Raw genomic sequence first — 18462 nt, forward strand, 5'->3', positions numbered from 1 at the left:
TTAAATATACCATCTAAAAAATAATTATGTTGGATCAAATATAAAAGCTAAAAAAAGCATATAATAAAATTTTGAAAGAGTAATTATTTAAAATTATGGAGTATCTATACACTATATATAATATTCTCTTTCTTTTTATTTATTTATTTTACTTTTTTTAATCCGTTTAAGAAGAATTATCTCTTTCATTTTTTCGCAAATCATTAATTTTAACTTTCTTTATTATATGATATATCTAAGACTATAAAATCAAGTCTTTTTTTATTTTTTAAATTTTTAAAAATTTTTGTGGTAGGTGTGGCTTTAGTAAAGGTGTAGTTGATAATTAGTTTAGCATCATGATACACGTGCTTTGAAAAAAATAGTAATTATTTTGATTTTTTTTAATTTCTTGCTTCATATTTGCTATCAATATAAAAGGTCATTATATCATATATATATTATGTAGGATTCTATTCGAATAAAAAATATCTTTTTCATAATAAAAAATTAACTCAAAAAATTATTAATTCCCAATAATATCTATTTTTTAGGATATTTTTTTTAAATACTATTAAATTAGAGGTATTTCGCTAATTTATCTTCATTCAAAAAATAAATCAAGTAACAATGGAAAAACATCAAATTGGTTGTTCCATAAAATGAGGATTTTCATTGTTACGACTTACGTAACAACGGAATATTAATAATACAATACAATATATTTTAATTATCAATCAAAACAACATTGTAGGTATGATAACGACACAATACAATACAAATGGATAACAATACAAAAACATCTTTATTAGTACTACTAAAATTGCTTATGCGCAATTACAAAAGTACCCCTAGAAATTAAAAGTCTTATAACATAGTTATTAATTATTAACTAGCTTGAGACTTTACAACATAAAAAGAAATTAAAATAATCTAAAACAAAATAATTAAGCATCACAAACTTCATCTTTACTCATCGTTGAATAGCTTAATCACCTGAAATTAATTAGCATAATACAACATTAGGTACATATTTATAAATAAAGAGTGAATCAAAATTTTAAACGATAAATAAAAATGATCGACGACGATCGACTTACTTGCACACCCTTGCATGGGGTACTAACATCACAATAAGCTTCAAGAGTGATCAAGATTTGATTGTCCAAAGCCTTAGCATATTTATAGCAAGGACAACTAGTTCCAAGTATCTTTTTGAATATAGGGCAACATGCATCGATCGAAGTTGTCTCGTACATGCATGTCTTCACTTGTTGTTGGTCACTAGCCGAGCAAGTCGTTGTTGGGGCGGGTGGTGGTGGTGATTTTGGTGGTGGAAGTGGTGGCGATCTCGGTGGTGGAGGCGATGGTGATCTCCGTGGTGGAGGTGGTGGTGAGCATGGTTGTGGTCGTGGTTGTGGTTGCGGACGTGGTCGTGGCCGTGGCCGTGGTCGTGGTCGTGGCCGTGGTCGTGGTCGTGGCCGTGGCCTTGGTCTGGAACGATGGCATGGTTGTGGCCATGGATACGGCCACGACAAATGTTGACATAGAAAATCAAATGGGAATGAGCTTAGTGACTCATTTCCCTCATCGACCAGGGCGACTTCTTTCGCCACGATCACTTGGTGGTGGCTGCAAAATAAAATTGCAACCACCACTAACATTATGAGCATCTTCATAATTGCCATTTTTTTTACTAATAAAGTATTTTTACTATGAAGAGACAATAAAAATCTATATATATACAAAAATAATTTATTAGAGTTAGTTTAGATATTATTTCTTCGAAAAATAACTAATTAAATTCATATAGATCCACTTGCATAATTCAATGCCATATAGATCCCACTTGCATAAAATATTATTTCTGCGATAATGACTAATTAAATCCATTCCTAACGGATCATGTTTTATATTTTTTTTCAATAAAGTAATTATTTTATATATTATTTTTAAAATTATAAGTATTCAGTTATGAAGGGATGATTAGGACGTTATGCATAAGCTTACAAATTGCAGATCATATAACAAAAATTTAACTAAAAACATAATATTGTTGAAAGAATAAATCTCCCCATAAACTAAAATCTTAAACATCTATCGAAATTCTTGTGTTGATATGAGATCTCCTAACTTTTTCCTCCGAGGAAATAATAAACCAAATATGGAAGTGATTATATTTTCCTTTCAGAAAAAACTAAAGTATTTATGGTAATGCTTTAATTTTCCTTCGGTAAAATTAAAATTCAAAAATGGAAATAAAATCAGGACAAAACCTTAACGATAATAACCATTTCACTATAATAGTTACGTTTTTTTAGGAATTGATTTTTCATATTATATAGTATACTATATTTTTTATATTAGAAACATTTTGTTGTAACAATTAAAAATTATCCAGACAAATAATATTAAAACAAATTAAATTTCCGAAAAATAAAACCTTTTATGAATTAATTTAATTGTACAAACATCAATGAAAAGTAAATTAGCCAAGGAATTAGGTAAATCTAACAAAAAAGTAGTAGTAAATGACACATTATTTTTACAAACGTCAAATATTAAAAGTCAATTTTATGAATGAAAACTTAATATACTTCTAAGTCTATTTTTCAAACTTTAATTATTTTTTTCAAGTTAAAATTGAAATTGTAGAATAAATTAACAATATAATTTTGCCTTAAACCTAATAAATTAGGACCGATATCTAAATCTACTTTTTCTTTTAAATTTATTTAATATCATCACCATTTCACATAATAAAAGTTTAATATATATATCAATAAAACAAAATATTTTCAACTAGTAGATATTTCTATTTATATGAAAAAAAAATTTCATTTTATTTTATCTTTCATTAAGTTTGCATCTATATAAATACAAATTATACATTTTGAAAGAAAATATCCTTTCATACTATTTTAAATTTACACAATTTAATACATACCTATTCTTACTAGAAGTCTGATCTCTTTCAGATTCCGTTTCGATTTCTAACTGACTTAAATAATAGATCACATTGAAAAAAGTCAAATTCTTTACGAAAAAAAATTAATGCAAAAATATTTTTTATTTTAACATCTTTAATTGTTAAAATTTAAAACTAACAAACTCATTTTTAAATTGATATAAAATATATCCAAATCATATCTCAAACAATCTTCTCGTATTTCAAAAAATTCTTTGTAATAAATATAAATATATATATATAAAGGTTTGTTTGGTAGGTGGGGAATTAGAAGCAAAATGGTAGTAGGTGGTGAAAATAAATAATTGATATTCCACGTGATAATAATTCAAATTTGTTCAGAAAAAAAGGACAATAATGTATGTTATTCCAAATTTCCACTAGGTGCAATAATATTATTATAATAAAAACTTTACATTTTATTCACGTGGTACATAAAACTTGAACTCTTGAAATATGAAAAAAAAAATTATATCCATTCGTGTTTAATTTATGTTACACTTTTTTAAATTTTAAGTGTTTCAGACAAATTTATTTTTAATGATAATTTTTTTATATATTTTTTAATTATTCTGAACTATCAATTATTGTGACTTATAGTATTTTTCACATAATTTACATATATATATAAATTTCATTTCAAAAAATTATAAAGATTACACGCGCAAATTTTCAGTCATACTTAAATTTTTCGACTCCCAAAAAATAAAAAGTACCACATAAATTAAAAAATATATATAATTATAAGTGGAATTTGAGAATAATAAAAAAGAAATGCATATTCTATTTTTTCTTAATTAAAAATAAAAAAACCAAGCACATGTGAAAGGAGAATTAATAAAAAAAAAAAGTAATGTAAAGTATAATAATAATAAAAAGAATATGATAGTAAAATATGTCAATCAATGAAAATGTGATAACTTAAAAGAAATATATGTATAAGATTAATATTACAATATATTCGATGTTTTATCGAAAATTGAGTTGTAACATAACTACTTACTTGGAAATAATTTTTATGAGTAGAAATAAAGCTATGTCGTATTAATTATTTCTTTATTAAAATTTTATTTGACAGGCTATTGTAGATTATTGGTAAGATTCGTAATAATATAAAAGTTACTTGATAAGATTTCACATTTTTTTTAAAATAAAAACTCACTTAATTTTATTTGAAACCTTGATTCAAATATTGAAATTCTTAAATATGATCTGATAAATTTGCATCAAACTTATTTTCTTAATTTTTAAGGCTTTCTTTTTCAACAAAGAGATTATTAATCTCTTCACAATATTCAATTGTATATATAGAATTTTCTTGGTTGTAAAAAATAATTTATGAAAATTCTCTAAGAGAAACTTTAATTGATTGGTGCCAAACTAGGATATGCATTTTATATTTGAGATTTGAGATTTTTATTATTATTATTATTATTATTATTATTATTATTATTATTATTATTAGTATATATCGAATGTAAGGAAAGAAAAAATAGGAGGATATTATAAGGTGGAGATTTAAATTCTAATGAGTAAGATAAAAAAAAAGTCAGATAATTAAACTGCTGAGCTATAAAATTTCACAAGCAATTACAAACATTTCTTCTTTGACTGACATATAAATCGATCAAATCAATAATCAAGTTAGATTAATTTTTTTGAATAAATATTTCAATAAATCAGCGTGAGTTATGGTGGAATGAGCTTCATCCTTAACTAAATGTCCATAATTTAAATTCAGGATAAATATATTTAGAAACTTAGTCATGAAATATGTGAATCTGAATTAATCAAGTTTCAATACAATATCAAATATTAAATAACAAACTAAAAAAAATATTTCAAAAAATTCCAAAATTAAATACGAAAAACTAAATTTGAAACATATCAAGACAAATTAAATAAACAGATAAAAATTGATCAACAAAATTGTAATCAAGTAGTACGTATTTCTTCATTTTTAACAGTATAGAGTCATCTTTGTTTAAAACGCTTTTCCTCAAATATAAAACTTCTTAATATGAATTTAAATTTTATCGAACTCTACATAAAATATCGAACATCAAATATCGAGCATAAACAAAAAAAAAGGCATTTTTTATAGGTAAAATGTGAGTTTGAATGGAAGAATAAGAAACTTAATCACATGATTGGATGACTTTATGACATTCACATGCCTTACTATATTAAAAAAGAAATAAAGTTAATTTAGTATTTTTTTTTTAGAATCATTATTCATTAATATTTAACTACTAACAAATATCCCCCACATGATTTGGATCTATAATTATCATAATTTTTAGTCAACGATGTCACGTCAAACTCCATAGTTTGTTGAGTTTAATTTTTAATATTAGAATGAAATAATAATATTTAAAAATATCTAAACTTTGTTACAAAACATCAAACATGATTTTTCGGTAATATGTAGCTTGAATATATTAAATATTAGCTGGAATATATTAATATATAGTTCAAATACATTAAAGAAGTAATTTTTTTTAGAGGTTTTCAGAATTCAAAAGAAATATTATAAATAAGAAAAATGTAAGACGTGTATTTTGAGTAAATTTTTTCAATAATAATTCCGAAATTGTCTAATCTATTTAGTTTGCACAAAGCCCAAAGCATGAAATATAAGCCCAAAAGAGTAAACCCAATCAACTCTGAGCCCAAGCCCAATAGGCCCATCAGACATTTGAAGAGAATTAATTTCTATAAATTTATGGTATTCGAAAAAATCGCCTCACGTATCTATTTAAGACTTAATATTACAATCTTTAGATGTACTTTTTTTATATTACTACTTATAACAATTTAACTACAAGTATTACCAGATTAGTTTTAATCTATAATTTAATTTATTTTATTTAATTAATTAATTATTATTTTTATAATTATATTATAATTAATACGTAAGAGAAATAACATTAATATTAGAGAATCGATTGATTTTATTTCTTACACCATCTTAGGGAGAATATTAATTAGAGAATCGATTGTCATTATCAAGTGTGATATTGTACTCTATTGTTTGTATTGTATGGAGATACAATGTTTGGCTCGACTATATTGTTTGTTGTTGCTTAATAACATTTGATTTCATTGTATCGTATTGTATTGTACTTATAAATTTACTCAAATATCCTTAATTATTCTAGGGCAGGATGTTTAACTAAATTTAAATAATATAGGGTAAAGGGTAAAAAAGTATTATGAAATATTATGCCAGGATATAATTGAAAAAAGATATTAACAATGGGAAACATACCAAATCAGTTGTTCCATAAAATGAGGGTTTACATTGTTGCTTAACAACGAAATTTAACAATACAGTACAATACATTTTAAGTAACGACACAACACAATATAATGGATAACAATAGAAAAACACCTTTATTAGTACTAATAAAATTGCTAATGTGCAATTACATAGTTATTAATTATTAATTAGCTAGAGACTTTTCAACATAAAGAGATTAAAATAATCTAAAACAAGATCTGAAATAATTAACCATCAAACACTTCATATTTACTCATCCTTGGATAGCTTAATCACCTGAAATTAATTAACATAATACAACATTAGGAATATGTTCATAAATAAAAAAGTGGATTAAAATCTTAAACGACAGATAAAAATGATTAACGACGATCGACTTACTTGCACACCCTTGCATGGGGTAGTAACATCACAATAAGCTTCAAGAGTAATCAAGATTTGATTGTCCAAATCCTCAGCATATTTATAACAAGGACAACTAGTTCCAAGTATCTTTTTGAATACAGGGCAACACGCCTCGATTGAAGTTGTCTCGTACATGCATGTCTTCACTTGTTGTTGATTATTAGCCGAGCAAGTCGTTGCGGGGGCTGGGGATGAGCTTAATGACTCATTTCTCTCATCGACCAGGACGACTTCTTTCGCCACGATCACTTGATGGTGGCTGAAAAATAAAATTGCAACCACCACTAACATCATGAGCATCTTCATAATTACCATTTTTTTTTTACAAATGAAGTGTTTATACTATGAAGAGATAATAACCATCTATATATATATATATACAAATAGATCCACTTGCATAATTCAATGCCATATAGATCCACGTGCATAAAATATTATTTCTTCGAAATTGATTAATTAAATCCATTCCTAACTCTTATATTTTATATATTATTTTTAAAATTATAAGAACCATTATTCACAATAATTTCACTATAATAGCTATGTCTTTTTAGGAATCGATTTTTCATGTTAATTATTTAGTATAATATATTTTTTATTATTAGAAACATTTTGTTGTAACAATTAAAAATAATAGCTATGTCTTTTTAGGAATCGATTATTCATGTGAATTAATTTTTTGAATAAATATCTCAGCAAATCAACGTGAATTGTGGAGGAATGAGCTTCATCCTTAACTAAAATGTCTAGAATTTAAGTTCTGTAGAAAAAAAATATTTAGAAACTAGGTATGTAATAGATGAATTTAAATTAATTAATTTTTAATACAGTATTGAACAGCAAATAACAAACTATACACAATATTTTTAAAAAATCTAAAATTAAATACGAAAAACTAGATTTAAACACGTCAAGACAAAATAAACAGGTAGAAAGTGATCAATAAAAATTATAGTGGAGTGATAAATACTTATTTATTTTTGACAATATAGAATCATTTTTATTAGGAAGCATCTTATCTCTAATACAAAATTTCCTATTATAAATTTAAATTTTATCGAATTTTATTATAAATATCAAACGTGAGTGAAACCAAAAAAAAGGTAAAAAGTGAGTTTGAATGGAGGAATAAGAAACTTTATCACATGACTCAAGTAACTTTATGAGATTCAAGTGGCTTACTATATTAAAAAGAAATAAAGGTAATTTTGACATTTCTTTAGAATCATCATTCATTAATATTTAATTAGTAACATAATCCCCACATGATTTGGATCTATAGTTATAATATTTTTATTCAACAATGTCACATCAAACTCCATAATTTATTGAGTAATTTGTAATATTAGAATGAAATAATAATGTTTTTTTCTAGATATAAGTGAAATAATGTTAAATAAATTATTTTCTTAGATGCAAAAAGTGAAATTGTAATATGAGTTGAATAAAGGCTACTTCACTTAAGGTACATATATCAAAATATAATATTTATAAGTTTAAACTCCAAACATTATTTCTGAAAGTAGATTTTGAAGTAGCTAAATTTGCAAGAGTATATACTCTATAGTTATGGCTTTGAATGAGCTATTCTTTCGAGTTCGTGTTGGATTCTCTCGATCATATTATGATGTTCTTAGTTTTCGGACACAAATTATTTTATTTATTTATTTATTATGGTGTTTTTGATACTTGTATATGTCCTTGATGTGATAACTTTCTGGTTTTGGGAATAATATGCAACGGACTCGAGTGAATTTTGTTTCACATTAATAAGTTTTGTGTTTCCGCATTGTGGTTGTTTTTCGTAAGCTTAATATAAGTTAGGGTTGAATTCGTTGATTTGCCCACCCACGAGGTTAAGTGTGACTGTCATTCGAACTCGTTTTGGGTCGTGACAAAATAATCCCAAAATTGTCTAATCCATTTAGTTTGCATAAAACCCCAAGCATGAAATAGAAGCCCATAGTAACCCAATAAACTCTGACACTAAGCCCAATAGGCCCATCAGACATTTGAATTGAATCAATTTCTAGAAGTTTATATTTTGTGCAAAGACATAAATATCCCTATTTTAATAAAAAGACCAAAATGTCCTTGTTCTCCATAGTCATTAGTATTTACTCCGTCTCAAAATAATTATCGTGTTTATCGTTACATGTCCTTTAAGAAAATATTTATGTGTGTCTTATGATATAATCTCGAGTTGCTCGGATGTTAGGCATTTTTCAGTTCCAACCTTAAGGTTAAGAGTTCGAGTCACCAAGAGATCAAAAAGGTGAGCTTCTGGGCAGGGGTAAAAAAAACGTACATATTTATATGCCATAATTGAAGTGATTATATGGTCTTCAAGAACAACTATTACTAAGGGTAAAATGGAGAAAAAATAATGAATTTTATTTTTAACTTTTATAATGACACATATTTTAGTAAGGATGACAAGCATTTTGAGAAGAATGAAGTACCAAACAAGCTCTTCAAGACGCGTTTCAAATTTAAAAAAGCGATATAGTCAGGCTTGGTACTACGACCCCACTTTGAGAGGAGTGCATCCTCTCAAAGTTACGTGATTATTTTGTCGAGTTCTATAGAGAGTATCTTGCGTCTATTTTGTTTCAAATGCTATTTAAGGAACTATCATGATTGAAAACTTCTAACTTAATTACCACACAAAATATCTTCATTTTATTCCTAGAATGAGGGTTGAGCTCATTTTTTTAAAATACAAAAAACATGTCGTATATTGCTTCAAATGCTACGTGTCAACAAAACTATAGCTAAGGTGCACAGGGTCTTATTGTCTAACTATTGGTACTCTGCATCAGATCCTCCATTACTTTTTCGCCAATATCTTTAGCTTTCCTCTATCTGCTACTTTTTTCCGATCCACACCCAAACAAAGTAGTCAGTGATTACTAAGTTTTATAATTTTTGTCACAAAAAAATAAATAAATAGTGAATGCAATCCATCCTCGAACACGAAATACTTTGTGCATCGAATTGCATGAAAGAATGCTTCTAATCCAATTGTAGACACAAACACAACCATTTATATTAAAACTGGTAGTTTATTACATACTAAGAGGAGGTGGAGGATGCATTTTGATCCTCTTTACATTTTTCTAAATTTTTTGTCCTTTAATTTATCAAAAAAATTCATCAAACATAAACCTCCCCTCACTAGCAAAGACAACACATTAGCTAAATTAACTTAAATCCAAAATACTTAAGACACAGACAGACCAAACAGTACCAAAAGACCAATACAAAGCAAGCTGAGTTTCTGTTCTAGTGTTTTCAGAGCTTGTTTTTGTACCAGAAGACACCTTTGCCTTGAGATGATTCGTCTTTCTCGACGTAGAGACACTCTTTAGCTTCCCTCCACATTGCCTTGAAAATCGGGGTACCATCGAATTGGTAGTAGTCTCCGAGTAGTGGCTTGACTGCTTTGGTTGCCTCCATTGCGTTGTAGTGTGGCATGGTTGAGAACAGATGGTGCACCACGTGAGTGTCGGTGATGTTGTGGAAGACCTTGTTTAGAACACCATAGTCTCTGTCACAGGTTGCCAAAGCTCCCCTAAGCCAATCCCACTCGGTTGAGTCGTAGTGAGGCAGTGATGGGTGAGTGTGCTGCAAGTAGGTGATCAGGACAAGGAAGCCGTTCACGACTAGAAGGGGTACACCGTAGATGCACACTAGCCAAGCTAGACCTTTCACTAAGGCAACACGGTATAACAGATAACAAGCTCCGAGAACTCCAGCATCAGAAAGGAAGATCTGTAGCCTCTCGCGGTTGTTGTAGATTGGGCCATAAGGGTCATAGTGACATGCAAATCGGTCATAAGGTCTGCCAGATACATTGAATGCCAAGTATAACGGCCAGCCAAGAGTGAGGGTGACTGTGAGTGTGATAACTCTGCCTAGTGGATTGTTCAAGTACTTGGAATACCATCCGAGCTGGGATTTAGACTTAGGCACAAAGACTTCATCACGCTCGAGGGAGCCAGTGTTGGAGTGGTGGCGACGATGACTATATTTCCAAGAGAAGTACGGCACCAATAGAGCAGAGTGAAGGATAAGTCCAACGGTGTCATCAACCAATTGGTAATCACTGAAGGCGTGATGGCCACATTCGTGGGCATTAACCCAAATTCCAGTGCAAACACAACCCTGGCAAATCCAGTAAATAGGCCATGCAATGTAGCAATATGGTGATGGAATGAGGTGGAAGTAAGTGTTTGCAACGTAGTACATGATGGATACGAGTATGAGGTCATACACAACATAGGAGAATGAGCGGATGAGAGACCTTTGAAAGCAGTGAGGTGGGATAGCCTTCTTGATATCACCAACTGTGAAAGGGGGCTTCGAGGTTGGTACCTTTTGAAGAGGATTCTTCTTTACTTCAGTCCCGCCATTTGGAGCAGACATACGACCACCAGCTCCCATTTTCGCTACGCTGCCTCTTTAATCCCAAACCTACAATCTGTATGTTAGACTCTATTCCTAAACAAATGAATGCATCAAAGAATTGAGTTACTATTTTCTAATCTAGCCTGTCACTGACCAAACAAGGTGTGACCCCCCTAATCTACCTTTCATGTAAGGTCTTGATTTAGAGATCAAACCATCATTGGCAGGGAAATTATATCAAATCAACAATTCAATCTACTGACAGAAACATGAGGACCATAGTGACGCGGTCCACATAAAATTCCAAAACAAAAAATTGAGGCCAGAAATGCAAGAAACATGGTAGGCCACATCATGCACATTGGACCACACAGTATGCAAGCAACAAACACTTTCAGCCCATAATAATAATACTAATAAATAGACATATCAAGTCACTGTCATGATAATTCAAGTCCAAAACTTGCAATATATTCCTTCAGCATTAGTTGTTTTCACCATTTCTCACCAACAGCTTCCCTGCCATTGTTTGTCGGTACAACTTATGATTATCATTCTATATCCGTGCTGATAAAGTCAGCATTCGCACTCCTCGACTGATTCTACGAAATACTTGTCACCTCCCCACCAGCAACATAAGCTAGGATAGATGGAAAAAAGTCACCAAGGCTAAGACCTCTCCTACTTGTATATTTTTTCTAGCCTCTGGTTAGTATAATGCAAAAAACATTAGCTATAACCACTTATCTCCATGAATGAACAACGATATGATTATAATTGCATGAAAAGTCAGTTACTATAGCTTAGAAGAAGAGAAATTTCTAAATTAAATTTCAAATCATATACAGTGTCTTAACTATATGTTGAAAACAGACACATAAAAGAGACGAGTAAAAATTAAAAACCCTCAGTCTCACCTCCCGCTCCAACTCTATCGAATAGGGAGAAAGCGTGAACGAATTGAAATCCTTTCACATACACACACACACGCGAACCTAATCAATGTATGTGCAAAAAGAAAGTTGGCATCAATCATTAAGTTTTCGTCACGTCAACAGGAAGTAGATTGTACCTAACGCCTCAAGTATATTAGGCCAGTTTTCACAGCTAAAAAATTGAACATGAAGTTTATTGCATAATAAGAGTTCCTTCACAAAAACATTTCTCAAATGCATAAATAAATAGCTCAATGGACATCTCACCAAACTATTAGGCCCCTAACAAAATAAAATCTTCTTACTGATCCATTATGCCAAAAAATTAATGTTTTCTCACTAGCTGTACACAAATAATTAGTCAAATCACATACTTCACACAATTAACATCTTGATCAAGCAACAATAATTAATATTAGAGTTAACTTGGAACTAACATCTTGATCAAGTTACAAAAAATAATATTAGAGTTGACTTAGAATAGGATAGAACAGATGAAAAGAAATCGTCTAGTGTTTGTATATATGTAAATTTCATTTCGACACGTTATTGTACTATTTCTAGATCCTTCAAATTCAACAAAGTACAAGATTTATGAAACTAATCAAAAAAAGATATAATTCAACTCATCAACAATGAAGGTTACTTAAAGTAGCTATATGCTATGATCATTAGACCCTCATATATTAATTGATTCATTATACAAGGAAAATTAGTTTTAATAACATCAACAAACAACCAATTAGACAGCAAAATTAAATTAAATTTCCACCAAAACTACAACAATAAAATCTTATAGTGGTCCACTTGGATATTTACATAAAAGAAGAGAGAGAATAAAAATTCTTTTGTTGGTGGTAAGTAGAAAAAGAATTAATCAAACAAGATTTCACAAAGTACAAAAATAACATATCCCAAAATTCCTTCTTTTTAAAGGAAGGACTCTAATTATACATCACAAATCCTAGCCAAGAGAAAATACTTGCTCCCACTGTCTCAATCTATGCACGGAGTTTAAGAAAGAACATTAGACTTCCCGAAACTTGTAATCTAAACATGTCATAACTATTTGTGCAGATAAAATAACCATTTTATAGTTAAATTGTTTGACTGAGCACGAAGTTTTAGAAAGAAACATATTTGAAACTTGTTTAAATGAGTCACAAATGAACCCTTTTAAAGTCGAATTATTACTAAATACAAAAATAAAGGAAAGAGTATCACATAAGTTGGGACTATGGAGGTATGTGATTTCATCGCGTACACCTAAGTTTTGGTGAAAGGAATCACCCGTTATGTGTTGGTGCTAGAGGAGTTTTTTTCCTATATGGACAAGGCTTGGTAGGTCGTGGACGAAATTACCCGGCTATGTTGGTAAACGGTTATCATAACAGTCGAGATACACACAAGCTAATCCGACCCCGTTGAAGGAACCATTCAAACTATATGACCACTATAGTAAATTTTGACCACTCAAAGGAGCAACACACAAATAATTCCTATGTACTTCAACAATTCATATGTCCCCATCCTAAAGTAACAAATAATTTCATAAAATAGGGTACATTGAATCTAAACAAATATGACCAAATATGACCAACTACTAAGTCGAGTTCGAGCCATGGAAACAACTACTAATGCTTACATTAGAGCAAACTATCTACGTCATACCCCTTTAGATATGACCCTTCTTTGAACCCTGCTAACACAAAATGTTTTGTGGATCGAACTGTGTTTTTTGTTTTTAACTCTTCAATCACTTTTTTTCCATTTTAGATTTTTTTAAAAAAATGTGTCAAAATCACACCAACCAACATAAAGATTTCAAAAAAGCAAAGCAAATCCAAATTAAATGATTAAAAGAAAATGAAATCTTTTCTTTATATAAGCAAACACATCATAAAAAAGTTAATTCTTTTTACATTTATTCCAATATATATATATATATAATAATGTAGATTTGGACTATAGTAGCCACCACAATTGATTTCAACTTTCATCTTTCTACCCCTAATAAAACTTTTCAAATTGAGAAAAAAAATACCCAAAATTAAAAAAAAATTGTACTTTATCAATCAGACAAAAATAAATACCAACCACCCAAAAAAAATAAAAACCACAAGTGGCTCATGCATGCATAGAATCAAACAAAAGGACAATAAAATCAAAATTTAAAGATGCTTTACTCTTTTTTTTTTTTTACAGATCTGGGCGATACAAACAACAATCAAACTCGTAACGGAATTAGAATTTTCATTAAAAAAAAAGTTCAAAATATAAAAAATAAAACACATAAACAAGCTTTTTTTAACCATGTATAAACAATATAATTTTCCGTCGAATTCATTCTCGCTAGCTCATCATTCAACCAAAATCAATTTTTAAAAAAATCTTAATAAAATACACTAACATTAATGCAAATACATAAACACCAATACTTAGAGCTAAAAATCAATTCTTTCCACCATAAAACACACAAAAAATCAATCAAAAAAAATTCATCCCATAAAAACCCACTTTGAATCTAGCTAAAAAAAACTGATTTTTCCACCAAAAAACATACAAAAATAATCAAAACAACACATCCATAAGAAACCCATTTCAAATCAACAAAAAAAACTGATTTTTTTAACCATAAACACTACCCAAAGACTAGCGGCTGCGGATTTCATAAAAAAAAAAACCCCACATCGAATCAAACACCTTGAAGCTTTATCAGATCAATAATTTCTAAATGTAAATAAACAAAATCTAAAAAAAAAAGTGATTTTTCCATCATAAACACATATAAAATCAATAAATAAAAAAAACCCACATTAAATCAAGCATCATAAATCAAAATTTCTAATCAAAAAAAAATCTTCAAAATCACAAAAAAAAAAAAATTACCTCGAGAAAAGCAAAAGCACCCTCTTCCTCCTTTCACCACACACACTCTCTCTTTCTTTCTCTATGAAAAAAAAAAAAGAGAGAGAGAGAATATTTTAATTTTATTATGAAAAGAAAATTGATTTTTTTGATAAAATAAAATATAATGTTTGGTGTTATATTTATAAGGAGGCTTAGGCACTTTTCTTTTTCTTTTTTTTTTTAATTATTTATACAAATCACATGCATGCTTTAAACGTAACAAGCAATTAAGATGGTTACGTGTCATTACCTTATTGGTTGTTCAACACGTCATTCAAAAAAAATCTTAATTTTTTAAATAAAAAAAATAAAAATATCTTTCCCTCACCATTCCAAAAAATCATATAAAATTAATTATCTTGGAATAAGTTATTTCAAAATTAATTATCTGATAAATTATTTTATAATTGCGATAAATGTGTTTTTAAACTAAAATTTTGAGATTAGTTATGTGTTACATCTTGTACCAAAGTGGTTTTGAGATTAGTTATATGTTATCTCTCGTACCAAATTAGTTTTAAGGATGGTGTAGAAAAAATAATAAAATTATATGATATGTTTTAATTGGTTTTTATTGATCTTATATATCATTTAATTATATATTAATTAAAGATGTATTATATTGAATTTATCCTATTAATAATATTTTTAATTGTTATTATTTTATGTAGCTATTTTTCGGATCAATAATAGTTGTGTATTATTAATTTAGAACATCTCTTAAGAAACAATATATAATAGGGATGAAATTATCATAGGGTAATGCTAAATAGCGAGAAATTTAATAAACAAAATTAAAAAGTCTATAATATTCTTTTTATTATAAAATAAACTGATTTATTTTTCATTTTTTAATTAAAAAGTATTAAAGTTGAAAGGGTAAAAATGTTCAAAAAAATAAAATAACATATAGCGAAATATGTTATTTTATCATTCTGATCAAATTTTCTGGCCAAATTTTTTTTCATTATTATATTATCTTTTAACTTTATTAAATTTAATGTTTTGAAAAATGTGTTAGATGATAAAATAATATTTATTAACAAGGATAAAATAGACATAAAAGGTACATTAGCTCTTGATTTTTTAAAATGGACAAATATTGTCGGACAATTATTTTTTGTATAGTGAACAATTATTATTAGACGGAGGAAATATTTAAATGGTTGGTGTAAGTTAGGTCGGAAAGGATGGGATACGTTGAAAGTGATACGAATGTGTCTCTCTTACTATCACGATTCAAAAGTCGAGATCATAAGCATGAAAATTACAAAATGGCGTGTAAATGAATAGCATTTAATACATTTCATATTAGTGTCCACCTTACTAAATAAATAAAACATCAATTATTTTCTTTTTATACTACCCTTGCAATTATTTTTTATTGAAAGTATTCACCATTGTTGTAAAGTTTCCAATAAAATTTTAAGAGATTGAATTAATAAAATTATCTCATTGCTTATGATTTCTTAGATATTAAGCAAAATGATCGATCAATATAAAACGATAAGACGAACAGAATACCAATCAGATATCATATTAATTATATATATAAATAATTTACTTTTTATTTATCTATTAAATATTATATAAATTATATAAAAATTATATTTTAATAATTTTTTCTTATCCAGCTATCAAACGACTACTCGACTCCAAATGAAACAAATTCAAATATTAATGTAGACAAAAGTAGGTAGTGTATGAGTTGAACTTTGCATGTGACTAAAGAAAAAACCAAATCTTGATGAGGTGAAAATGACAAAGTGGCAAAAGAAAGTGTTTCATTTGAGTGTCTTGTAATTTGTGAAGCACTAGAAAATAATTTGAATATTATTTAGAATATTTTTGTCCATAACAAATATTTTCTCTTTGATTTTATCACCTCCAAACTTATTTAAAAGAATTTAGTGGTATTATTTTATTATTTATATACAACATTTGTCTACTTTGGTAGTTTGTTTGATTCCTCTTATCTCAAATATTTTATTTATTTAATGTTTTAGAAGATATTTGTCCTTTTCTTATATGTTGAAAATGGAAAATTATATTATATTATGATGGTAAGGGAATACATATAAAATACTTTTTCTAAGGGAAGACATATAAAACTCTTTTTCGTTTATATTTATTTGTTCATATTTAATTTGATATAATTGATTTTTTAAGAAAAAATCCTTAATTAGCCGGCTATTATTATACTTTCTTCGTCCGGAATTATTTGTCATAATTTTTATTTTTAAAGTCAAATTATAAAAACTTTGACTAACATTTTAAGATATAATTTTTCATCATATTAATATATAAAAAGGTTTGCAATTTATAGTACTTTTCATATAGTTTTAGAATATCTAATTTTTTAAAAAAATATATCAAATTAAATGTGATCTAATTTAACTTTGAAAATTAGTCAAATCAACTTTCGAAAAGCACAACATGACAAACAACTCCGGACGAATGCAGTACCTAATTTCGAAAGAAGCTATTTCTATCAAAAGAATTAAGAAATAGCAATATAAAAAAAAAACTAAATGCATGTTTTGCTCGCAAATAAAATATAGAGCTATTACTATAAAATTATAATCTTTCTATCTCATCTTTATTTATTATAATAAGTCATCTGACTTATTGAGAAATAAATTAAAATAATAATAAAAGGATGTAATAGATATAAGTTGATAAATTATTTCTTAAAATTTTAAATTAGATAAATAAAAATAGATATTTATTTTCGAATAAAATTGACAAATAAAAATAATAAGAGAAAGTGCTACTCATTTGTGCTTATTATATCCTTATTATTAAATATTCAAAATAAAAATAAAAGCCTAATAAAGGAGGGTTTACTCGATATTCAATTTCAAAGTGTTCATCCGAAAGACAAAAACAATGACAAAGGCTATATATTATAATACGGTATATTATCTTGAGGGATAAAACTTATCTGCATAGAGTGTTTACATTAAATCAATATATGCATGTTATGTATTTTAATAAATAGTTAATTTTATTTTAATAAATCACATACTAATGGAGATTGCATTGACCATCACACTGTATTATTAAAAAACTTATATAAATGTTTGTATGATTAGTATTCTGTCCATTTCTAATTATTCGTCCATATTTTTTTTTAGATGTTCACAATTATATGTCCATTTTGATAAATAAAAAAAAAACATATTTTTACCTATTATATCCTCAATTAATTACTTTGGAAAATGTAAAACTTCTTGAAAATATTAAGTTTTTTTTTAAAATTCATCCACTTCATAGTTAATAGGGATAAAATGGTAAATTCACTATATCAATTATTGATTTATTAGTATGTGTGTCAATTCAAAAATTGACAAAAATATAAACTGATAATCCATCAGCGGTCACCTAAAGTTGACACAAATTTTCACTTAAACACTTTAACTAGACTTTGTTCATTTTAAACACCTCATGTCATGTTCGGTTGTGTCAGTATGATATTTTTTACTGGCTTGACATATTGTGTGTGTTGCACACATTTTGAGCTGTGAGGAGTTTATTTTTTGAATTTTTTAATTTTTATTCCTTCTTCTTCT

General features: G+C 27.8%; 3 protein-coding genes across 4 annotated transcripts; all 3 read right to left on the reverse strand.

Annotated features, from left to right (window-relative positions):
• Positions 1-761: 761 nt before the first annotated feature.
• On the reverse strand, positions 762-1706 carry LOC107029480 (formin-like protein 14). Its single transcript, XM_015230911.2, has 2 exons — positions 1080-1706; positions 762-975 (listed from the first exon to the last, which is right to left on the reverse strand). Exons 1-2 carry the CDS (start codon positions 1665-1667, stop codon positions 949-951), a joined length of 615 nt encoding a protein of 204 aa, XP_015086397.2. The 5' UTR covers positions 1668-1706; the 3' UTR covers positions 762-948.
• A 4611-nt stretch (positions 1707-6317) lies between these two features.
• On the reverse strand, positions 6318-6953 carry LOC107029491. Its single transcript, XM_015230922.2, has 2 exons — positions 6612-6953; positions 6318-6506 (listed from the first exon to the last, which is right to left on the reverse strand). The coding sequence occupies exons 1-2, from the start codon at positions 6948-6950 to the stop codon at positions 6480-6482; spliced, it is 366 nt and encodes a 121-aa protein (XP_015086408.1). The 5' UTR covers positions 6951-6953; the 3' UTR covers positions 6318-6479.
• A 2706-nt stretch (positions 6954-9659) lies between these two features.
• On the reverse strand, positions 9660-15020 carry LOC107003514 (delta(12)-fatty-acid desaturase FAD2-like). Of its 2 annotated transcripts, none has more exons than XM_015201859.2 (2): positions 14870-15020; positions 9660-11111 (listed from the first exon to the last, which is right to left on the reverse strand). In XM_015201859.2, exon 2 carries the CDS (start codon positions 11079-11081, stop codon positions 9930-9932), a length of 1152 nt encoding a protein of 383 aa, XP_015057345.1. In that variant the 5' UTR covers positions 11082-11111; positions 14870-15020; the 3' UTR covers positions 9660-9929. The 2 variants fall into 2 exon arrangements, with proteins under 2 accessions (XP_015057345.1, XP_027772361.1); XM_027916560.1 differs by lacking the exon at positions 14870-15020 and adding an exon at positions 11200-11242.
• Positions 15021-18462: the final 3442 nt, after the last annotated feature.

Source organism: Solanum pennellii, chromosome 1 (genome assembly GCF_001406875.1).
Source record: "Solanum pennellii chromosome 1, SPENNV200".
NCBI classification, from domain to species: Eukaryota; Viridiplantae; Streptophyta; class Magnoliopsida; order Solanales; family Solanaceae; genus Solanum; species Solanum pennellii.